Below are 24,432 nucleotides of genomic sequence, written 5' to 3' on the forward strand. Positions count from 1 at the left end.
TTTAACCCTATTATCTTTGAACAACTTCAGCCAAAACTTAAACTTCAGTATACTTTTAGGTTAGAACAAGGCTTAATAAACGTGGATCATTTGATTCAAAAATGTGGAGGCATTATTTGGTTCTTGGCTCCACAAAGTCAACCAAAAGCTTTAAAAGAACGAAGTACACAGGAGAGGTACCGCGTATTGTTACTATAGTACCTTTCAGGAAGTAGTCATCCGCCATAAACTTTTCACATTTTGTCAAAAACACACTACTAACTTCAATTTTAATAGGATTTTCTGTGGTAAACCAATCCAGAGCAGCACACAAGTGTGATGTTTGCAGAAAGGGAAACATGGTTTTCAAAATCAGAACTCTTCACTCAAAGATTGCAGTGTTGTCATTCATTTATTCAGACCCCTTTAATCTGAAGACTCTAAATAAAATCCAGTGAAACCAAATACCTTCAAAAGTACACCTAGACAGACAAAAGTCTACCTGAAACAAATTGTTCTGTGACGACCTTTGAAAGTTGTAAGAGAAGATTAGTGACCAAACGTTAACATAACAGACCAAATCAGACAGGTCAGAGATAAAGTTGTGCAGAGAATTACAGGAGGGTTGGACCAGAAAATGAGATGAGAGACTTTGAACATCTTTTAGATTTCACACACTGTTTCCCAAACATGAAGGGTACTTTATAATGACAAACTACCAAGTAGGGATGCGCAATATAGGATTTTTGTTCAATATTCGATGTTCCGATATACTAAAAACTCATTTATCCGATAACCAACACCAATATTTTTTTTTCCTATGCCTTCTTACTGAAACTGTATGGCTTTCTTTACTGTGGAATTAAAATATTGCATTATCTTTGTAAGTTTAGCCTGTTACCAAATGTAAATGCTTAAAAGGAGTCTGAAAACGATGAAACACTTTCGACTTGCCTTACGTTCAATGCCAAATTTATTCATGACATTTGCTCTCTCTAAGGCAATGACAACACTCAAACACTGCAAATGTGACGTTGTGCTGTGGTGCAGGCGTCATTGTCATTGGTTTGCCATATAAAAACAATGCCTTATCGATGAGTTATTTCGATAATAGCCGATGTCCTATCTTAAATTTTACAGATAATATCGGCCGATACTGATACCATGCCGATAAAATCGTGCGTCCCTACTACCAAGACGAAACCTTTGTGATTGATAGAACTCTAAAGGAGATCATTGATGAAAGAAGTGGCAACAAGTCCCATTGTATTTCTGCAAGAGCAGAAGAGATCTTCAGCTCAGACAGGATAAGCTGTCAACAGTAGCACTATTATTCACTATTATTATTATGGCTTTTATTTGAGAAATCACCAGAGAAAAAAATTGTAAAAAATCCAGAGAGGGTTTGCAACAAGTCATTTAGAACAAATAATGTTGGCTTTCTCCACAGTTATGCAGAACTTTCTGGATATATTGCATAAAACGTCCAAAAATTGCATTGAAACTGGTTGATAAAATGTTAAAAAGCTCTAACAAGAATAGTTCTTCAAATGTGCAAAACGGACCCGAGCTGCCTTGTGTCACAAGCTGAAGTGCACCTAAGATGAAAAGAGCTTCCTCATCATGTCTAAGGTGACCTGAAGTCTAAAGTGGATTTACTGTTGGCAAATATGAACACATCACAACAGAGACAACAACATGCCCTTTTCCCTGTTTGAACTGCTGCCACCCGAAGAGCAATTAGTGCAACCTGAAACAATTTTTCCTTCAGAGCTGCAGCCTCACACCCTTCTTACAGAAGAATGAAAAGTAATTTTGAGCATACGCGTACACTACAAGAACAGAAATTCACACAAGAACAAGTACATGTACTAGGAGAACTGGTTGGTACATTCTATCCTAGTAAGAAGCTATTATGGGATCACTTGTTTTTTGATAAATGTGCGGGAGAAGGCACTATTGTACTTTTTGCAAAGGAAAAATATATATTTGTTTAATTATTTTTTGTTATCAGTGTTATCATCAAAGCAAGTCAGTCCACAAATGAAGCTATTGACATTTCAATGGATAAATGATTGAAAAAGTACTAAACACAAAGGAAGGGATGTACTAAAACAATGCATAGAAAGCCAAGAAACCAGCTGAAATATGTCAGCATTTAGAAAGCACCCCTGCTTCTATTTGCAAATGAATGTCGTCTCGTTTGGTAATAACTGACTGCCATTGACTAACAAAGTAATAAAAAGGGTGATACCATTTACAAAAGCAAAGATACCTTCACAAAAAAAAAAAAAAAAAAATCTCATAGTGATCAACATTAAACTCATAATCCGGAAGTGGAAAGAAGATGGGACGCATAAGTCAAAAGAATTTTCTAAAAAGTTGTCTGTATTCTGCTTCAGACAGACCTGGGATTAGCGGGTACAATTTGTGAAAATAATCAGAAATGCACTTAACCACAACGGCCTACCTTCAATGCACAAGAATCCATTGCTGAAGAAGAAACATTTTAGAGGTTGTTTAAAGTTTTCTGCAGAAGCAAGACGATGAAATATTGTGAGAACATAGTCAAATTAAAGCTAAAGTCTTTTGATGTCGTTGCACAGACCACGTTTAAAAGGAGATCAGCCTCCATGTCACGAAACAAACGCCAAAAAATAAAGACTGCAAGGGTAGGGTGTCTTCCAGCTTATGATTGCTAGCTTACTTCATAAAGCTGAAGGAAAAATTAAAAAAGCATTGATATACCAACTTTTTACATACATATTTTTCATTAATTGTCCCCAACAATGGAAAATGCCATTGTGCCTTCCTGTACAGAAAACTGTTGCAGAGGTCATTGCCTGAAATACATTGAAACGTGATGTCACCCATTCGAGTGTGTTAAAAATATTTATGTTGACTCACAAGCGCACAGACCAAGGCACACGAATCTGCGTAAAGGCTAGTTTTGTGATGACGCTGATGCGTTTGCATCACGCCTGGGACAATCGCTCGTGACGAGAGCAAGGTGTCTGTGCATAGCTGAAAAAAAAAAAATCTCTTCTTGTCACTCTGAAGTACTGGCTAACAGGTTGAACAAAGTTGTGCTGCTCATGGGAAAGAAGGCAGGAAAGGCAGCCAGTTGGACTGGTAGAGTCAGCTGGGAACAGAACAAGCCCAGTGAAGGAAGTGAGCAGCTACTCTTCCTAAGGACGGCAAAAACATCAACATGGCTCGCTCACTTTTTACAAGAACTCAAACCTGTTAGGACTTAATGACAACTTTCTTATATGCGAACTCCTTTTTCCCCCCACACCAACGGCAACAGGGGTCGAGTTGTTCTTGGTGTTGGTTAAACAGTTCCCATGCAGCTCTGAAACAGTTGCTTCCTCCAGAGCACTTGGGTGGAGCAAACCACAATCTGTCTTAATGGAATGAGTTTAATCTCTCTAATTGTCTTTTTAATTTCAGGATTGTACTGTTTGACAGGTTTTCTTCAGGGCTTTCTTGAAAATATGAAACCTGCATATTGAGACTGACCTGTGATTAGTGCAGGGACAGAGGAAGAAAACTCGCAGGAATGCAGAAAGGAATCTTAACAGTTGCAAGCCTTTCCTTTCTGTGTATCTGCTGAGTTTCTATTAAATGTTGTTCTTACTAAAGTGATACAGAGAGACTCGCTGAGATATGCAGACAAACAGCTCTACTATACACCCACATGCATGCATGTGACACAGTGTTCTTCTGATTGAAAAATGTATTTCTTTGTGCGATTCACTATGTAGAATTAAAAGTTTTTAACAATTATATCATTTCAAGTACAGGTTCATAAAGCTGTCTTGACTCAATAGATTTATTGTCTTTTTGCACTAAAATGCTGTCAGGTAACTGATAGAGACATAGACATTAGATCTATGTATTTATTCATTTATTTATTTCCAAAACTGACATATTTCAGTTAGGTTTTGTTTGAATATTCAAAGTATCTTGCGGAAATATTTACATTTCCCACATTTGGTCATTTCACAACTACAAATTTCAATGTTCTCCTTATTGAGCCCTCTTTATGCTGATGCCCATGAATGAAATTCAATGCTGGCGATTACGAAAACCGGAAAAGCAGCCAAGAGACCCATATGTTAACTTTGGAGGAGATGCAGAGATCCACAGTTCAGGTGGAATAATCTGTGGACTGGACAACTATTAGTTGTTCACGCCACAAATCCGGCCTGTATGGAAGCCTGGAGCCTTTCATTCACCTTTCAGTGCCAGAACTACAACAGCACATCTCTCTGCTCTGGCAATAAAAGGATGTGACCCAGTCAAAGTACAGATCTGGAATCTGTGGTAAGAATCATAAATTGACGCTCATGGACGTTTTTTATCCAATCTGACTGTGCAGTTTGCAAAGAGGAATGATTAAAAGAAATTAGATGTAAAACTTTAATTGTACAGAAACATGGTTCTGCTAACTGTGCATACCATGAGATCCCAATAAAGAGATTTGCGATTGTAAAGGCACACCCTTAAGCACAGCATAATACCTAGTTTTAAACATAAAAATCTTTCTGAGTAAGCAGCTGGCTTTCTCTGTAGTTTGATAATACACATTGCCATTTTTACCATTTGTACCACATTGTGTGTGTAGACACTTAAGTATGAATCTTACAATGATAGCTCTAGAATTAATAAAAAAAACTTCACTATTCCTAAATAATTCAAAATGCTAGGAGTTTTCTGTGTATTTTAAATCTTTGGAGTTTAGGAAACATTATTTCCTGGCTGTGGCATTACGCATGTTGAAAGCGGATTGTTTGGGTTTGTAATTCCAGACTGGTTTCTGTCTCTGTTTCGTTGCCAACAGGGAAGAGCCAGAGAAACCCAGTAACGCAAAGTAAGGGAAAAAAAAAGAGAGAGAATCAAGGAATACTTTTTGCATTTCTCTCCTTTGAGTGAGAGTGAACAATCTCATCATTGCACCAAGAGTGTTTCACTCTTTTTTTCTTTGATCAATTGTTTCTGTACAAACACATAATGCAAGAGATTTTTCTTTAGAATTTTACCTCTTCTAAATCTGACCTGTGACTACATGGATACATTAATTTCAAAAATATTTTTCAACTCAGTTGCGTCTCTACGTTTGTGTCTGTATTGCTGACTGTTTTTTTTTTTATATTACAATTAACTTTTCTGATGATTTTAGAACTGTTTGTCTGATTGGGGTTTAAAGTTTTGAGTCTTCTTCCACAAGCGTTTCTTTCCTTCTGACAGAACTGGTGTAACTGAGTTGTATTTGTAGACTGAATGGCTCAAACACACCTTTCTGCTCGACCTACACATTTTCAATAGGACTGAGTTCAGGGCTTTGTGTTGACCAATCCAGAACATTGACTTTGTTTTCCTTAAGCCACACTTAAAGCCCACAATAGATTTAAGGTTAATAGAAGGCTTGGCAGTATAATCAAAAAAATGTTTAAATGAAAAGAGTATACATTCAGCATCTTAAAATATCTCTAGAATTTTTGCCTTTAAGGTTGTGGTCACGGCATACTGTTAGTTTACCACAAGATGGAGCCAAAAACACAACAAGTGCCATGTCAAACGTTTGTTATGACAGAAACAACACAGAATCATCAAACGTACTCTTTAAAGGGATCTATGTAATAATTTTCCAGTGTCAGTGTCAGCTGGGAGATGAAAACTTCTCTGAAGTTCACAAAAATACACAAATATTTTTATTTTTTTTTTATTTATTTTTTTTTAGATGAACACTCGAGAAGCACACTGAGAAATGCTCTCAGTGTGCTACTTATTCACTCATGATGAGCATTATATTTTTAAAGCCAGATATCCCAATGTTCTCTCTACATGTTTACATATATTCTAAAAAGAAATAATAAATATTTACAAGGTGATAACATTGCAAACCAAGCTGGTCTGGTTGTCAAAAAGTGCTGTACTGGGAATATACAATGGACTTTTGAATGCTTTTGATGACAGCAGCTGCTTTTTATGTCAGGGAATGACCCAGCGCAACAAAACAGGAACATATTAGGTTTCACTCGCTGAACAATGAGCTGAAAGCTACTGAAATGCTACAGTTTCTCCATGGAGAGCTACAATCCTCCATAAACCTCTTCCTGGTCTCTTACAACTTGGATTTTAATGATCACATGCATCTGCCCGTACTTTATTATAGTTTGGACTGAACTGAACTGGATCTGAATCTGGCTATTTGATTATATTGTAGTCAATTCTCACCATGTTAGATATTATTTAATTAGATATGAATTGAAGATATTTTTCTTCTTAGGTAAACAGATGTGTGAACTGAATTGGTTTTAATTTAATTTAAATGGAAACCACCAATATATACTTCTTCAAATGTTAATCTGTCTGTATTTGTGCCATTATCTCCGCTTGGACTGACATTTGTTTCAGTATGGCATTAACTGAATCTCAGATTCTACCTCGTCACACAGTTAAAGTTACAAATACAACACGCCATTTGGCCAGAGGAGGGCGCTGCTAAACTCAATGCCAGGTGTTTCAACGCTCCGAAGAAGTGAGCTTTCCCAATGAAACTTGTGTCATGTAATTCTAACATGCCGAAGGTTATTACTGTTGTAGTGGAGAAATATATGACCTGAATTTGTGTGGAATACGGTTTGGCGTTGTTTAGGTAAGAACATTAACCGAGCTTCTATCTACCAGAAACAACAGAGCGGAATAAAAACCCTGCTTTAATGCAGCTTTAGCTAGTTAGCTTACTCCAAAGAGGTCACACCAAACTCCATTTAGATTTATCTCATTAGTACAGAATGTTGTTTTACTTCCATTTTCTAGGTTTAAAAGTAAACATTTTGTTATTGTTCTTACAACCTGGTAATGTGAAAGGGGTATCGGCTGATTGCTAGTACTATTTTAAGCTAAAAGCAATACATTTTAAGGTAGATTGTCTTATTGTAGATAGCCTTTGCTTCAGTTTAAATTTTGTAGATTTCATAATCAGCTCCTCAAATAAAACCTAAACGAATGCAAAATAAAAAAGGTTTACTTTAACACCGTTAATGTGTGACTCTCAGCAGTTTTGACAGTTTTCGGCTTTTCCAGATGTTGTTTGTTCTGACAGGAAGCCGGGTAGCGATGAGCGCCCCCTGCGGGTTAATTTGCACCGCTGCTCGACGCTTCGCCCGGCAAAGTCCTGCTGCTGCTCCGCTGTGCAGGCTGCTGCTGGGCCCCGGGTTCTCAAACAGGTGAGTCTGCTCTGCTCTTTTTTTGGTTTGGCTGAAATTCAGTGGGGACCCCTTTGCTAATAACCTTTAGTCACTAGAAAAATGAATACACAAATACCTCCAGAAATGAGAATGTCATTAAAATGTGTATTTCATGAATTAAATTCAAAAGGGGAAATTTGTTCAGTTTTTATGTAGACTGATTATTTTAAGCATTTATGTTATTGTTGATGAGCATAGGCTACCACTAATTAAAATGTTAAATTCAGTCGCTCTGAAAATTAGAATAAATATAGAAATGACTACTAATACGGATATTTAAAGGCGTAACAGTCATGGGGGGAGACTTGACTTGGTGGGTAAGCCACTAAAATGTGTTTGCCAACTAAGCTGACGGTTTACAGAGTGCCATATCCCAGCATGTTTATGCAAATTGAGTGGAAGGAAAAACTGGCAGAAAATAAAGCAAAACCAACAGGGTTTACTGCAGCCTTTAGATGGTTGTGACTCACAAGACATGGTCTCCTCCAGAAGCATAGACATCAGAGGCACCTTACCTGGACTAAAAATAGCATTGTATTTTTTTTTTTTTTTTAGGTGGAAGAGAATTTTTATTGGAATTAATATTGGTCCTAGAAAGTACAGGAGGAGTGGAGAACCTTACTTTTTGTAGGGTAAATTTAATCTAGATTAAATCATTTTTCACAACTAAAATAGAAAAGGTAACAAAGGTAACAAACTATATCTAAAGTAAGTTTGGTTGACTTGTCCACTTTACCCCACATTTTGCCTGTATGACGTATAGCAATAATAAGTTAATTGATTGAAAAGTAGCGTTAGCGCTTAGCTCGTCTCCATTTGTGCACATGAAATCTTGAGATAATTTGGTGTATTTTGTGTGCGCTTTCCTGTTCAGTGTATTGTCCTTTATTGACATTGAGGTCAAACTCCAAGCCTCTTTTTTTTTTTTTTTTTTTTATACAAGTGTTCACTGTATAGCTTCAGGTTCTTTGCACAAACTATTTTCTAACTTCTTTTTCATCTCTATCAGAAGAAATATGTCCTCCAAAAAACAAACGGACCACTTGGAGAGGACAGCGAGCAACTACAGACAAAATGTAAGCTCTGCTTTGAAGACAGTCGTGTGGAATTTGTAGTAAAAAGCTGTCCCTTCCTCATTTTATTGATGTGTTTTATTTGTCTGTCTGTTTGTTTGGATGCCTGATGTAGGCGCTGTATCCCGCCCAAGTCTGTGGAATCGTGACCGAATCGGAAACGGTAAAAAGACTGAGGATAGCCGTGCACCCAGACTTCAGCTTCAAAGCAGGACAGTGGTGAGAACGCACTCTGTTTACACCTCTATATAAGCAATGAAGATCTTCACTGATTTATGGACTCAGTTAATTGTTAATCTTGTTGAATTTGCGTGTTTCCAAAATACAGAAATCATTTTAAAAATACAAATCTGTTCGCTCATATTTTATCAACCACAGCGTTCTGTAAATCTTTTTTTTTTTTTAATTCTTTAAATCTGCAGTACTCGGAGCCACCACCTGGTGGCAGCATTCAGTCAAATTCAGCCACTTGAGATTCAAGCTTTAAATATTGACAGAACTTTACAGATTATGCAGATATATGAAAGATATCCATTTAGGAACATTGGACATTTTAGACTCAACGTGATGAAAATAGGTTCTCTGATGAAAGCAGGCCTTTTTTTTTTTCTTTTGGTTGGACAGCGCACACGGTGTTGGTGGCTGCTAGGTAACCAGTCATCCTGCTTTAACTGGCTGTAAATATGTAGTTTTTGTAAAGAGGACATGACTTCCTTACTACAACAGACCCTTCATGTGTGGCTCCTTTATCTTTCTCTAACGAAACAGTGGGTTATTGTGCTGCCGAAACATCAGTCCAGCTGTTTAACATTGGCTACACATGTGGCTGTGCTTTGTGGCAAACAAACGTGCTGCAGCTGGAACGAAGTTGCCAGCAGGCAGCTGCGCTTCTGGTTTGATTTCATTCTGTGGGTTTTCTGGAACGGGCCGCTCTTCTCGTCGAGGTCAGAGGACGACGCTCTACCTTCATTCAGCCTCTGACCCCGCAGCTCAGCACGTTTTCGCCACCTCAAGATTGACTTGAATTATCAGTTTTTACCGGCAGTTTGGGGTTTATGTTTTTGCATTGTGCTGTTTCCTGGTGCAGGGTGGATTTCTACATCCCTGGTGTGGAGAAGGTGGGAGGTTTCTCCATGTGCTCCAGCCCGGGTCTGTTGCAGAGGGAGGGTGTGGTCGAACTGGCTATCAAGTACGCGAAACATCCCCCAGCACACTGGGTCCACACTGTGGTGAGTGATGGGAGACGACTGAAAAGGAGGGAACAAAAAAAAAAGTGCTAAGAGGAGAGGCAGTGAGTGTTTATTTTTCCCCTCTGAATAAAATATGAATTTGTTTTTTAGTCGTTCTTTGAATCCATGTTATGTTCTCCTTCAGCTTTCACTTTCCCTTTGCAGATTCATGTGGGTTTAATGTAGTCTCGTGATAAAAACGGTCTTGTTATAGAAAGATCTGAGGAACAGCGGCGTTCATTTGAACGTTCAGAGACGTACATTTCTCTGGGATGATTTGATCCGTTTCTTTGATATCGTTCTCCAGGAACAGTTAGGCACTGTTTTCGTAGCTCGAGAAAGAATGTATTATCATTTAGACAAGAGCAGATGAAGAAAAAAAAACAAAAAAACACTAGAAGTAAGGAAACCCGCGCATTTTGTTGCGTTCTCTTTATTATTAAGTCCGTCTTCTTCCGTTTTTCTGAAACGGTTTTGTCGTCTGTTCTCTTCCGTCAGTGTACAGTAGGCTCCCGGGTGGCCATGCGTGTCGGCGGAGACTTCTACTTCGACCCGCTGCCCTCGGGTCCAGCTGTGGATTTGCTGCTGGTTGCCGGCGGCGTCGGGATCAATCCGCTGTACTCTATTCTGCTGCACACCTCGGATCTGCTGCGCCTCAACCAGTCCTCTGCTGGTCGGCGCTTCAACATCGGTTCTGCCCACCTCTGCTACAGCGCCAAGAACACCGAGGAGCTCCTCTTCAAGGTAACTGCTCCTCACTTAGAGTGAGAATGCTTGGAAGAATTTCTGTTGCAGTTGCAAACATTAATGTGTGTCACATTAAGGTTTCCGATTAATCGGTCGATTAATCTTTGTAGCAAAGGATGCATCTGCAGCTAAAAGAAAAAATAATATTTCTGGCATCAACATGTGAAAAGCTCACTTGTTTCTGGTTGACTTAACATAAATAAAGTGAAGGGCTGGTCCGATGATTATTTTTTGGATTAACAGATTATTAATTAATTAATTGTTTCAGCCCTAAATGTGACAAAATCTGAAATGGTTCAATAACCATCAGTCTGTCACAGCCTGACTTGTTTTTTGTTGTTGTTTTTTTTCTTATTCTTTTTTGCAGAGCTCCATCATTGAGAAATGTGGGGAGTTTCCCAACAACTTCACCTGCAACTTTCACGTCACGCAACAGAGGGCAGGAGTCGAGCCGCACCTTCAGCCATTCGTCAAAAGTAATCTGCGCACAGAACCGTTTCCTCGTTTAGCCGGGGATGATTGATTGACTGTCGCATTCCTCCGCAGTCTGCTTTTCTTTTGATTTATCTGTTTCATCACGTGAAGCCGGCTTCTATCAAAGCCGCGCGCGCACCACGAGCCTCGACGTCTTAATTAATGCCTCTGCTCCCCCGTGTCTCCTCAGGTGGGCGAATCACAGCGGAGGAGTTGCAGGCGAACGTGGACCCACAAAGGACTTTGTGTTACTTATGCGGACCGCCGCCAATGATAGAGGCGGTTTCAAAAACCCTCATGGACCTCGGGCTCCCAAAGGACAGGATCCTGTTTGAGAAGTGGTGGTAGGAGAAGTTGGAACGTTTGGTGGCCTTCAAAGGGAGGAAATGCCCCTCTACACATTCAAGGTCTATGACAGCATCCCTGAACTGCGAACTGAATCAAATATATATATATATATATATATATATATATATATATATATATATATATATATATATATATATATATATATATATATATATATGTTGTTGTTGTTTTTTTTTCCTGAATTACAGTCAGGAAAACATCTTTGACTTTAAATGTCAAGTTTCTGTACAGATTTCTAGCAAATACTAATTTAAGTTGAGAGTGAGATTTGTAAGATTTGCAACAAAATCCTTGCAAAGTTTAGTTTTGGGAATATGTTTCATACTGAAATATATTTTAAAGATGCACCGGTCACAGATTTGTGCCCAATTTCCTGTCTTTGATGTGTTGACGCTGTTTTCAACCAATTCCAATTTCTGCTAAAGAGATGTTAAGAGCTCACAACATTTCTTTATAGCCTTACAGCTGTGTGCAGTCGTCCATCAGTGTAACATTGCATGTAGATCTTATATTTGATGCCAAATAAAACAGCAGCTTTCCTGTTGTGTGCTGGAATCTGCTCTAGGTCAATTTGAAAATAATCCAACTTGTATAAATTGAATTGCGGGATTTTCAGAATTCGCCACCGTTCCCTTTCACTTTGGCTTCACACTTATTGAAGCCATTTATTGAAACCTGAAAACAAAGCAGGTGAAATCGAAACTTTGTGTTTATGTGCCAAAAAGAATAACTTCATTTGCAAAAGTAAAAAAAAAAAAAAAAATTCTGATGAGCTTGTTTTTGTAATTACACCTCACTTTCTTTCCCAACATCAAGTGAAAACTTGACAATCTCTCACATGCTTGGCCACCACTGTACTGTTTTCCTCTCTCACACACACACACACACACCCTCCCACGGTGCTCATCATCTGAGCAGTCTCTTTTCTCACACATCTTCCACATCAGCAAACAGTTTTCCATCCCAGGGCAGGTTAGGCGTCCCGCGGCGCTCTGTAATGGAACCTCCAGGTGGTCTCTGATTGGCACGGATCACCGAGCGTCCCTCAGAGACGGCGACGAGCTTCTCGCTGCCGTTTCTCAGCGAAGGGTTGTAATGTTCCCCCGTTCGTGGCGATAACGTGGAAGTGAAATGGAGGAAAGAGGGAAAAAAAAAAAGAAAAAGAGCTAACTTTGAGGCAGTCTGGGCTTCAAACACTTTATTGAGCTTCTTGTTAAACCGAGACCCAATTGTTACACCACTCACGCACTTCCACAGGTAGTCCAGGAAACAAATAAAGAGCTCGTTTCTAAATAACACATTCTTGGGTCATTTATTGCAAATAAAACTTTTCTATTGCCTTCAGCTTTCGAGAAAAACAGCAAACCACACAAAAGGTTGTACCTATTAAAATACTCACTACAAGAATTACGTTCATGTTTGAAAATTGTATTCCTCTTGGCATATTATCACTTAGTTTTTTTTTTTTTTGGAGTTGGATAATGCATATGCTGGTAATTGGTCTAAATTTAGAGTTTAGAGTTGGATTGATTCTTCCACTTGATGAAAGGCAGCACTTTTCCACATTGTAGAACTGAATCTACAACTAAACTGATCTTATTCATCTCACTTCCCATAAGTATGACTGAAATATTCATTATAAATCCATGCCCGATGAGCTCTTGTCCATCTGAAATATCAAATGGACAAAGAATGAATTTGATTCGTTCCAAACCTTTCCTTTTTAGTTTAGCTGCCTCTACTGTTTACTTCAGCGATGACTAATCTAAAGACTAGTTTGGCCAGTTTTTGAAGTAAGAGGTTTCCTTTTTGCTTTTGATTTGACAGGGACGGGTCTGGTCTACTTCCTGGACTTTGTTTTTAACCTGACCCAATGTTGCAGTGCTTTCTCATTTCCCTGCCATAAAAAGATCATCTACCTCTGCTGTCTTGTGATTTTATTGCTCTCTTACAGAAAGGTTTGTTTGATCTTTGCAGTGATGATATTGTACCGTTACTGAGAGCCTCTGTAAACAGGCTGTGAATTTGCTGCTGCAGATTTCAAATACGCCTTGGAACTTGGATTACTTGCTTTCCTAGTCAACACATCTATTGAAGCATCTTTTCAATAGATGTCTGTAAAACTCTGATTTGGAACTTATGCATATTTTGTCGTGCAACAGAAACTTCAATGCATTTTGTTACCATTTTATGACAGACGAACACAGGAAATAGTGAGTAATGTCAAGTGGAAGGAAAATAAACTTGTGCAATAATCTAAAAAGTGTGGTGGGAATTTTGGATTTCTTTACTCTTTTGCACTTCAATTAAAATCCAGTGTAACCAAGTTATTTCATATTGGTAAACAGCTTCCACTTGTGTGTAACTTAATGTCAGAATAAATTCACCTGTTGTGAAGACTGTAGGGGAAGTGGAGCAAAAATAAAGCCATTGTTAAAACAAACTCATAAGAAGTTTGGCTTGTGTAAAACTGTGGAAGATGTTTGGAGCGCCAAAATAAACATTTTTGGACTTGCATTCAAAATGCAAACTAACCCTTCATAATGCACTGGACACACACCGTGGCAAAACATAGTAAAGACAGCATTTCAGTCTTTAGATGTGTAAAGTTGGTAGCTATATGCCCCCATCAGTCCTCCCACTTTATGTGCAGTGAAAGGTCATTCTACATAGTATTAAGCAGAAAAGCTGAAAACAAATGCACGGTGCACTTTTTTTTTTTTAGTGTTTAACAGTTTTGGAAACCAAGTCACATTTTCTTTCCACTTAACAGTGGCACGCAGCTTTGTGACTGTTACTGATGAAAATATAATAAATCCAAGTTTAAGGTTGTAAAAAAAAAAACATGACAAACGCTCAAAGAGCGACGATACGTTTGCAAGACACTTTGTGTATTTTACATTTATTTATACTGTGAGTAAACTTCAAACTCCTAGTCCAAAAAAACCTTAACCTTTCACCGCGTAAGACGTTTACAACCTGGACTACAACTAAGAAACTCACTCTTTATGTACAAAACAATATGTCCTCATAGCAGCTTTAGAAACAGTTAGTGAAACGGGGGCAAAGGTCACCTTCAGGAGTTACTCATGGGGGTCATTTCGGCCCATTGCCATTTTGTGGTTTGGATCTTTTTGTCCCTAACTGTGTTGCTGCTGGTTGATTTTTATTATTTTTTTTTATTTATTTATTTTTTTATTATCAACCACAAGTCAAGCTAATAAATAATATATTTCTATAGAAAATAATTTATAAATAAACTAGTTTCTATGAGAAATTTAAGGGTTTTGTGATTTGATTATTTGTCTCCATAATTCATCAAAATATTTAAATACCAGAAGAAGAAACTGCTATGGATTTGACTGAGGACACAGATACTAGCTGGTTGGTTTACAGGTGTGAAATGGTCGGCAATAGGGCAAATTGATGTCACATTAGCCTGAAATAGATAGCAAACGTAAAAAAATAAAAATAAAAATCTCCAAACATACGTCCTACTTAAGGCATTGGCAGGAGAAGCTGTGCAGCACTGTACATTACAAAAACAGTCAACAAAACAAAGCAGGGAACCCTACAGCGCAACTTTACCAAATGAACACTAAAGTGAATGCACCAAAGTCCTGAAACCATAAGAAATGACAGATTTCTTATGGTTTCACTTTCTTGGAGAACTTCCAAGTGGACAAATACTTTTTCGCAGCACTGTATATGCTTTGCTCCAGATTAGTTCTTCCACAGGAATTCAAGCTGAATGTTAAAAAAGCTTTCCCTTCCAGTCAACAAACTCCGGAGAACAGCTGCTGTTTGATGCGCTCCTCCACCCTGACCTTTTCCTTCATCCCCCTCTCGTCGCCCGGACCGAAATCCGTCCACCTCACCGCCTTCTCCTGCCTGGACAGCGGGACGGCGTCGACGTCAGTTTCCTCCTCTTGATATTCGACAGAAGCCCTGCGCTCCAGCAGCAGGGAGACGGCCTTTTGATGCTGCGCCTCGTCTCCGCTCTTCTGAAGGCCCGCTCTTTGGCTCCTTCCGCTGTCCCCTCTCTTCCTCCCCTCCGCCTCTGCCTCCTCCTCCTCCTCTTCGTTGATCCTCAGCCTGTCCATCTCAGTCTCTATCACCAGGGACTTGTTCTCTTGCTCGTCTAGCGCTTCCCCGGCTGAGTGTTTCTTTGCCTTGCTGCGACCTCTGAGGTTCAGCATCTGAAATCAAACGGACGTGTTTTGAGATGGTTTCCTGCTTTGTGCCACGTCTTTTCTTTCGCTTCCCCCTCCCCCCAGACGCCTGACAAACCACAACAAAGCCTTGTTCACTGATGCCTCTTTCCTGTACAGTTTGAGGCCAACTACCTGCCTATTATTAGACGTTTTCTAAGTGGGTTTTACAGTCGCTGTACATCCCATATTTAGAAACATACCTTCTTTTTTTTCTTTTTTTTATTTTACACTACCTCCTGTGACAAAGTCACTCACCGTCAAGGCGCAACAGAGACAAGTGACAGATTTGTTGCAAAGACTGAGGACGAACCTTGAAGTCTTTTCTCCTGCGTTGCAAAATGGGTCTCTGAAGGAAAAGGATTTGCTTAGTCGACAAACTTCCATCACTGCGAAAAGAGAAGAGGAGGCCTTTTAATGAACGTCACCCACCGTATTATAATTCAGGGAGCTTGCATTAGCGCGGCGTGTGCTGAAATCCAGGCTCTGCTGCCTGCGGTTTCTCAAGTGACAGGTTAAAAAACAAAAGCGGTTCAGCGATGCCTTTTTTTCTTTTGTTGTTTTCTTCTTTTGCTTGTTTGTTCGCAGAGGCAACAGATTTCAAAAGCTTTTTCATGTCGAGACGAGCATATGATCAGGATTCGTCAGATCTGGAGCCATCTGTCCTTCATATCCGACTTCCAGCGTCAGTCCTGCTCCCAAAAGGAACGGGACCGACAAGGCGCTCGGCGAGAAGAATCAACAATCGAGCAAAGCCGTAATTAGACCCGGCTAAGTTTAGGAGACATTTGTCAGCGGGATGAAAGGGTGAATATTTTAAACGAATCAAGTGTTGTCTTTACTTAGAATTTCAGAGGGCTTTGGTACCTGTTTGTTCTGACAATGGGTGTTGGCAGCACACACATCAGTCTCCATCCATATGGAGCCAAGGACTGGAGCAGCGGGATGTAATCAGTCTTCACCACAACACCCTGGAAAGGGAAAAAAAAATAATTCAAATGTGTACAAGATGTAAATACTCACATTACATTACCCGTTGGACTCCATGATTTGAGATAAGAGCAATTAAATATAATTGTGCACCGATTGCAGTTTTCTGGCCGATCGCTAATTTTTAAAAGGACCAAACCTTGCTAATTTCGATATTGGCCGATATTTTTTATTTTTTTTTTGTCTGAAAAGTTGCTAAATAAAGTCGCTAAGTTGGCAGCAGTGGGGTGACGACTGTTAACCGCAGACGTAACATGGTGGGCGGGTCTGTCAGACAGCTCTTTCCATGACTGGTTTGCAGACTATGGCAGAGATAGATTAGATCTGAGGACAATATTGATTTGTCATGCATGTGTTGTCTGATTGCCAGTCTCCCAACATTAAGAAAATCAGGTCCTACTTATCGGTGCAGCCCTAAGTAAGTATCCACAAGGAGCTAAGCCAGAGGGGAGGAAGTGGCTGCAGAAAGTGGGTAAAGGACATCTATCCAAACACTATGCAGCTGAGCCAGTATTTATACTTCTTACCACATTCAGGTTGAGAAATGTCAGGTCAGACTCAAAACTGTGCGCCCAATTTTTGTCATTTCAAAATGATGATTTTAAAGTTCTGACCAGAACTATCCAATGCGCATTAAAAGGGGGAGATTAGATTCATGAATCAAGGGCGCTCTTCAGGATGCTTTTTTTTTTTTTGTCCTTCTCATCTTCTCGGAACATAGGAAAACTTTGCCTCCCGAGTCGAAACGGCAGAGGAACGACATTGAAAGCTCACGTCTATAACAGTCCACTGCTCAACCACGATGGCGTCATAGGAGGTGTCTGTGGTCTCCTCCGCAGAGCTCTGGAAGATGAAAACGCTATCCACAGATGAAACGCCACTGTCTGGAAACAAGCAGAGTCACAGACAAACACAGGCACATGTAAGTGATTCAGACCTCCTCTCCATTGTCTCGCTCTTCATCCACGTCCAGTTTAGGTCGAACCCGCTTCACTCGTGTGCAGCTGAGCAGCGGCTTGTGAGACGAGTCGTGGACTTTGAGGTGACGACCCCTCATGCGTGTCATTCATCATGCAGCAGCGGTCTTAAGAGTCTAAGAAGATTTTCTCATCTCGTCAGACTTTCAAATTCTCGGGTTAGACTTAGATGGTGTGGGATTTCTATTTTAGAACAAAAACCTTAAACATACAGCCAGGTGGTCTGTGCTAGAACGTCCCTGGGAATTTTTAGCAAGATCTAAAAGTTGACTTGTGCCAAGTAATCTGATTGAGCACGAGTTATTTTGTCAAACAGGAATGGCTACAGAAAGTCGGTTTCTAGATGTGCAAACCAAAAATAATCTTGCGGCTGTATTTACAGTGAAAGGTGGTTCTACAAAGTGTAAACTGAACTTCTGCACTTTCTGAATACAAGTGTACGCAACGTATTTCAGATGTCATTGTCCTTCCATTTCCAGTTGGTTCGCCAAATTGTGTTGGTCGGTCAGTCCTTATAGATTTGTTGTTGTTAAATGACAAAAAAGAACATTTCAAGGGGTACAAACACTTCAGCAAAGTGCAAGGAGATGCAAAAATGTCCTAGCATAAAACAAGCCGTGGTTTCTGTGGCCGACTTTGCTTGGCCTCCGACTTAACAATGTTTCAAAAGCATAATTACTGCGGAGGACAAACCATGGTCGTCTGTGAGGTGGAAAAACCCATCGATGAGCTGCGCCCCACTGCTAAAGTGCTGAGTCATGTGGTCGAGCCAGTTTGCATCAACATCTGTGATCGCCTCCGCCTCCTTTTGAACATGAAGAGGCACCCGGAGAGAGTAGAACCTCAGGGACGTGTCGGGCTCTTCTGTGTGGTTGTACAGTGCAAACAGCTGCATCCCTGCCAGACGCACAGACAAATAATCAGCAAAAATGAAGTGGAGAGTGAGCCCTGATGATGGGGCCTGTCGAATTGGGGAACAAAATAACAACCTTCTGCTTACTTACTAGCCTGTGCCGGCGGTGAGCCTGAACCTGTGTCATTCTCCGAATTCTTCAGCCTGATGTGGTTGTTGTTCTGTGTTGTCACGCGTCTTTGCCCATCTGTCTGCGTTGAGTCAGATCTTCTTCTGTCATGGTCACGATCCAGCTCTGGAGAGCTGAGCCAGCTGTCTGGGCTGGAAACTCTCCTTTCTCTCTGTTTGGAGACATTAAGATGTTTCTCTGTGGATGCAGTGAAGTGCTGTTTAGTCTCTTGTGATCTACACTCTGGCAGCCTCGTTGTGACTGCTGTTTCTGGTAGGCTCAGACCGGACCGTTTGCCCTGGACTTCTGCCACATTGTGAGCTTCGGGTTTGATGTGATTATGAGGCTTATTGAAGTCCTTGGCACCAATCTGTGAGGTTATTATTTGATCACAAAGCTCCTCTGGGTTATGAAGAGAGTTTACCGGGTGCTTCAGGAGGCTGAAGTTTGGTTTTCTGGACGCTGAGGAGTTTTGATCCTGTTTGACGCTCTCCATAGCCCCATAATCCGACTCTTGCGATTCGCAGCAGCAGAGATCAGCATCTTCACCATTCGGGTTTGGCTCCGTTGGGCTCGTATCGGTGCTGAAAGGCTGCTGGTGTATTGGCGACGGGCTCGAATGCAAGGACGACAGCTCCTCTGGGTCCCAGTGTCCCAAAAAATACGGCCCTCCGCCTGGCTGTTGGAGAAAACCCACGAACATCACCCCTTGCTCCGCCACATCCTGGATCTGTAAAGCATACACACACATAATCAATAGACTATCTGGTATATGGAAATGTTACCGGTATTTCCCTTTCATCAAAGGAGTTCCTCAGGATTTCATAATGGGACACTTAAATCCTGGTCTACAAAACACAATATTTATGGTAATTTATCAGATATCTAATTTCATTTTTCCTCAAATGACTCAGTTATTTATTGTTGAAGGCAGCAATGGCTGACTCTTCCTTTATTTGTGATGGTTCATAAACGACAAATCTGTCAAGACTCCAGAATCAGCCAAATTTAATGGTGAACAGATGAGTTCTTAACAAAAATAAAAAAATCACAGATTAAACGACAAACAACATACATTTTTTATAGAGCTTTTATTTAGTCAGTTATTTTATTCAGGTTAATTTAGCACAATTTAATACAACTGTAATTGGCTTTACATGCACAATATTCTCAAATAGCAAAGAACATCCTGAGAACTTTTCAATGGGCCCTGACCTGAAAAGTGTTACTGATCAGAAGTAGTCATTGAATGCATCTGGGAAGTATCCAAAGTTGTTGGATACGGTCTACCATTGTGCTAATACACATCTGCTAACACGCTAACAGTCAAGCAAGTCTTTAATTTAGCACATGGAAAATATTTAGCTCACTTTGCCTCCACTAAATAATTGTTTCCGGATAAATTCAAAATTTTCAGTTGAATAAAATTTCAATAAAATTCAGCGTTGAAGTTAAGAATTCAATTAGACATTTATGTTCACACTCTCATTTTGAAGTTAGGTGAAAGCTGTTTACGCAGCAGTTCCGTTTCCCTCACGTTTCCCGGCCATGCCGTGATGCGGTACAGCAAATGTTCTGTACCCAGAATGCAACAGTTTAAATTCAACTGATGTCAAGCATATTTTGACCACGGTAGAATGAAGCTCTAACGTGGTCAATAAGGGAAAAACCAGCCACCGAATTAAAAAATAATTAGAAAAAAAACAGCTGTTGAAATATGAAGCCATTTTATTTCCTGTAATAATAATTGAACTGTCAGAACTGGTTACACTGGGATAGTTAAGTCCATTATGAAACAAGATATGGCAGTTTTTGGTGACCAGCAACGCCAATCCCTCTTGCTGTATTTAGATGACATTGTTGTGTTTTCATCCTCTGCGCAGCAACATCTTGAGAGGTTGGATGTGGTCTTAGGACGGCTTCAGAAGGACGGCCTTACAGCTGAGCTAAGTAAGTGCCACTTTTTCCAGCAGGAGGTGCACTACCTGGGCCATGTAATTTCTGACCAGGGAGTAGCCACTGACCCCGCTAAAATTGAGGTGGTAGCAAAGAGAAGCGTTTGCCTGTTCATTGATTGCTCTGCTTTTATTTGGATAATGTTTGGCTGTTCACTTGCTTATAGTGAATATTCATTGTTTTTTTTTTTTTTTTTTTTTTTTTGTTTTGTTTTGTTTTTCTGTGTGTGAAAGGGCATTTTTTTCCACAGCGGCACAAATGAACTTGCTGCGTCGGCTCCTTTTATTCCGACGAACAAAGCCTAATTTACACACAAACAAAGGCTGACAGACGCAAGGTGGGTATTCTTCATAATAACAGCCCACCTAATCAACTGGAAAGATCAAATATTCAAATGACAAAAGGACCTCATTATCTGTACACATTCATGTGGCACGTGTGTTTGCTGTCCCACCCCCCTACCCACCCCCCCGCCCTCCAACCAAGCTGGAGCGGTTAATTGTCAGTTGATATTTGGGCTGACAGTTTCAGGCGGACTCAACAGGGGAGGGAAAATCAGATTTCCAGAACTACCGCCGAACAATAATGAGGCACATCTTCCCCTATCACCCACTCTTTTTGACATTTCACTCATCCGTGCACGCAGGTTGCAACTCTGAACTGGTTTCTCCAGCACCCACGGACACAATTTACAGAGATCAGCTCTAGTTTATCTGATCATTACGTCCAGAGGGATGCTAAGAGTGGGCAGGGCCGGTTTAGTACTGGACAAACAGAAGTATAGGATTTCAAAACACCCACACACACAAAAAAAAAAAAAAACATGTACCCTCTTCTCTGTGTCTGCATCTGCTTTGGTTCTTATCACAAACTCTCACTGGCAGCTTGCGATCTGATTGGTTATTCATGTCACGCTGCCAGAGCCTATCACATTATGCTCAGTGATGTGCATTTCCATCCAATCAGGTTTTCCTTTGTGCTCGCTGGGTGTTCAGATGCAAATCTATTCAACAGAGCACATTTTCATTTCCCAATGTAGGACTGCTGGCAAATTCATGAGTGGAGACGCAGAGGAAGTTTAACAGCAGACACGGGACTGTGCAAAAGTGTTGAGCTACACCTACTTCCTTTACATGTTTGCACCAAAGACTCTGACTTGTGTTTGTTTATGGTGTCTTAAAAAGTATTTCTTCATGCTTTGGTAGATTTTTAACTTGTTTATTTTTTAATATCCCTTCACAATAGCCTGCCTCACAGCTAAAAGTTCAGAATGAACTTTTCATACATCTGATACTTTTATCATACATAATTAGATCTCCATCTTAGACAGACTGTATTGGACACACACACAAAAAAAAACATCAGCAAAAGCACCACGACTCAGACACTCTGTATGCCACACACAGGAACACAAATGTCACAAATTTATAACAATAATAACCTCATGCTACCCTATGCAGAGCTCGGTCTGTGCTGATAAAGACACATTCACATCCACACACTGAATGCCAGGAGGAGTCGCCAAGGCAAGGACACCAACTTTTTCTTGTTTAATTTAATTGTATAATATTTATTTAAACCACAAGGGGGCACTCAGACTGTTTAAAGATCAACAAACTCTCAGCCCAAGCTGGTCAAATCATCATGAGTTATAAAAACAAAGGAAGGTTGTAACGGTGTGACAGAGAGTAACACTTTCTCTAACTTTTTTAAACATCATAATTACACATCAAACAAGTTTTTAGATATGCCACCAATAAAACAGAAATAATGCAAATGTATTTTTTTTTTTTACACTAAAGTTTCATGAAAAAAAAACCTGAGAGCCCATGAACTACTAAGTTCTTTATTGAGAAATTTTCATGTACTGATAGATGATATCTTAAATAAAATATATCAGGTGAGGAATAAGTTATGAAACTCCTTTTGAGGCTCATTAAACTCGCCAACTCTGACTAAAACAACCTCAGGGTGAGTTCTTGTCGTCACCTACCAATCTCTGAGGATTATTGGGAGTGGAGGGGAAAAGTTATCCTCCAGTCCTCGTTGCCGATACAATCCCTGACCCCCACTAAAAATAAAACTTTTTGCAAACCCTGCAAATAGCTCCTTGATAATCAACTTGGTGCAGAAAGAAAATCTCTCATATGCTTTTTGTCCTTTTTTTAAATATAAAAAAAAAACTAATCGAGTCTTTAGATAAGGGTTCCTTGAAACAAATTTACCTAAAAGTGCATTTTGAAATCTATTCTTTATATCAATTGTGTGGTGACAAAAAAAAAGTACATGTGCTCAAGAAGAGGCTTTTTTTATGCTTAAACGAAGTAAAGGCCAGTGTTGAGTGGCTTACATGTACCAAAAGCAAAACTAAAAATGTCCTGGTAAAAGGATTGGAAAACAATGTCTCAAAAACCTTGAACATTATCATTATAAAAAAAAAAAAAAAAAAGTCCATCTCTTTGGAAGCTAAATTTAAAGAAATTAGTTATGACTCAAGGCAGTGTCAAAACTTTATTTGCTCCAATAATGACGCTTTACCTACCATGGTGTTTTATCTCCCTTTTCAAGTAGTCCAACCATTTATTTATTTATTTACCAGCTTCAACACACTGAAGACAGTCCAGAGTTATGCAATTCTGTTCTTGCTCAGTTTCTTTTATGTTTATATATTTTATTTAAACCATAAAAAGGCAGATTTTTGTTTTTTTTTTCCCCCCCAGACATAAAAACATCAATATGTGAGAATTTCTTAATGAGGAACTATTTACTTTAGCCAAGACGCAACTGTCTTGTTTAACTTTCTATTTTCTCTCATATACTCAGGAATCTTGAGACCACGTGGTGATGAAAGTTCGTTGCGCTATGATTTTTACTTGACCTAAATTTTCCAAAGAATTATCAGATGAATTAATTAGACATGAGGTCAGGCTGTCATCAACTCGAGCCACTCCAGGCATTCGGCATCCAGAGGTTAGCAAGTCATTGAAATTCCATTAACAAGTTGCATTTCAATAGCACTTCCACAGACCTGATAGCAGCGGCACATACAGCTCTGGGAAAAATTAAGAGACCATTTAAAATGATTAGTTTCTCTGATATTACTTTTTCATAGGTATGTGCTTGATTAAAATGAACATTATTCTATGAATTAACAACATGTCTCTGGAATTCCAAGCAAAAGTTTAGTGTAGAAAAGGAGAAATGGTCAAAATAACGAATAAGATGCAGAGCTTTCAGAGCTCATCTAATGCAAAGAAAACAAGTTCATACTCATTTAGAAACAACAATACTAATGTTTTAACTCAGGAAGAGTTCAGAAATCAATCTTGGGTGGAATAACCATATACTATTCGATATAGCTTGAAGTTTCAGACATGATTTTATCACTATCATAACACAGGAAAACAACGTAAAACCGAATGAATCATCTTTGGACTGACCTTCTTAACATAGTTCTGGATGGCTTCCAGGTCAGCAGCCTGTTGACTGGCCACGCAGACCTCCGTCTCCAGACGGTTTCTCGCCCACCTCAGCTGGCTTTTCTCTGGACTGGGAGGCGAGACATGAAAAGAAGACGGTCGTATGTCATTTAGCTCAGGTCAAATACTGTCTTATTTACCCGAAAATGTCAAGATACACCAGACCAAAAAGTGCCTTAGCATCATTTTCCTCTCTTCCTGTAGTAGTTACTGCACATCACCCAGTAACATTACACTCATATGGGAGGGGGTGTTGGCTCTAGAGATTCTGGAAGGTGTGCTCATGTTCTCAAGCACTTGTTGACCCAGAATGATCACAGCCGAAACGTAATGTCAAATCTGATGGAAGGGGAATTTTCCATTTAAGGGGAGCACCCATTTACCACGGGCACAGAAACCTTATTAGACAGAAAAAAAGAACCAAATTTCCTTTTTGCTCCCACTGCAAGGCACCATCATGAAAGGCGCATTCAGATATGCCTCTTCAGATTTGGATTGAGGTCAGTGGGAAGGCCGTAGTAATATCTCGTGCTCTGAGGCGTGAGTGACATTCTCAGCTAGATTTGAAACAGTAGAGCTATCTTTTTTTTTTTCCCCCTCTTTCATTTTTATGGTTTTGATGAAAGGGATTGTGATGACGGGGAGATAAAAGGCAGCGTAAAGGGGA

At 39.8% G+C, this 24,432-nt stretch overlaps 2 protein-coding genes across 4 annotated transcripts in view; one reads left to right on the forward strand and one right to left on the reverse strand.

Annotated features, from left to right (window-relative positions):
- Positions 1 to 6,502: 6,502 nt before the first annotated feature.
- Positions 6,503 to 11,209, forward strand: oxnad1 (oxidoreductase NAD-binding domain containing 1). 2 transcript variants are annotated; one of them, XM_015029026.1, is made up of 8 exons: positions 6,503 to 6,643; positions 7,075 to 7,217; positions 8,248 to 8,314; positions 8,427 to 8,530; positions 9,399 to 9,540; positions 10,039 to 10,284; positions 10,655 to 10,763; positions 10,952 to 11,209. In XM_015029026.1, the coding sequence occupies exons 2-8, from the start codon at positions 7,075 to 7,077 to the stop codon at positions 11,107 to 11,109; spliced, it is 969 nt and encodes a 322-aa protein (XP_014884512.1). In that variant the 5' UTR covers positions 6,503 to 6,643; the 3' UTR covers positions 11,110 to 11,209. The 2 variants fall into 2 exon arrangements, with proteins under 2 accessions (XP_014884512.1, XP_014884513.1); XM_015029027.1 differs by having other exon boundaries at positions 7,094 to 7,217.
- Positions 11,210 to 11,297: 88 nt separating this feature from the next.
- rftn1a (raftlin, lipid raft linker 1a) overlaps positions 11,298 to 24,432 on the reverse strand; it is a 42,444-nt gene continuing 29,309 nt past the window's right edge. Inside the window, exons 4-11 of one of the 2 annotated variants that reach the window (XM_015029024.1) lie at positions 23,727 to 23,835; positions 18,755 to 19,060; positions 18,313 to 18,502; positions 18,002 to 18,205; positions 17,106 to 17,215; positions 16,209 to 16,312; positions 15,655 to 15,730; positions 11,298 to 15,329 (exon numbers count right to left, since the gene is read on the reverse strand). In XM_015029024.1, the coding sequence (XP_014884510.1) occupies positions 14,907 to 15,329; positions 15,655 to 15,730; positions 16,209 to 16,312; positions 17,106 to 17,215; positions 18,002 to 18,205; positions 18,313 to 18,502; positions 18,755 to 19,060; positions 23,727 to 23,835 (1,522 nt within the window). In that variant the 3' untranslated portion in view covers positions 11,298 to 14,906. Of the gene's footprint in view, positions 15,330 to 15,654; positions 15,731 to 16,208; positions 16,313 to 17,105; positions 17,216 to 18,001; positions 18,206 to 18,312; positions 19,061 to 23,726; positions 23,836 to 24,432 lie in introns of both variants that reach the window. The other variant, XM_015029023.1, reaches the window with a different exon arrangement.

Source organism: Poecilia latipinna, unplaced genomic scaffold (assembly GCF_001443285.1).
Source record: "Poecilia latipinna isolate Pla-1442-1.1 unplaced genomic scaffold, P_latipinna-1.0 Scaffold141, whole genome shotgun sequence".
Lineage (NCBI taxonomy): Eukaryota > Metazoa > Chordata > Actinopteri > Cyprinodontiformes > Poeciliidae > Poecilia > Poecilia latipinna.

Bases quoted from the DNA above. Each gene is read 5' to 3' on its own strand.
- oxnad1 (XM_015029026.1), top strand. From the start codon at position 7,075: ATGTTGTTTGTTCTGACAGGAAGCCGGGTAGCGATGAGCGCCCCCTGC. The intron at 7,218-8,247 runs GTGAGTCTGCTC...CATCTCTATCAG, and splicing joins GGCCCCGGGTTCTCAAACAG to AAGAAATATGTCCTCCAAAA. The intron at 10,285-10,654 runs GTAACTGCTCCT...TCTTTTTTGCAG, and splicing joins CCGAGGAGCTCCTCTTCAAG to AGCTCCATCATTGAGAAATG.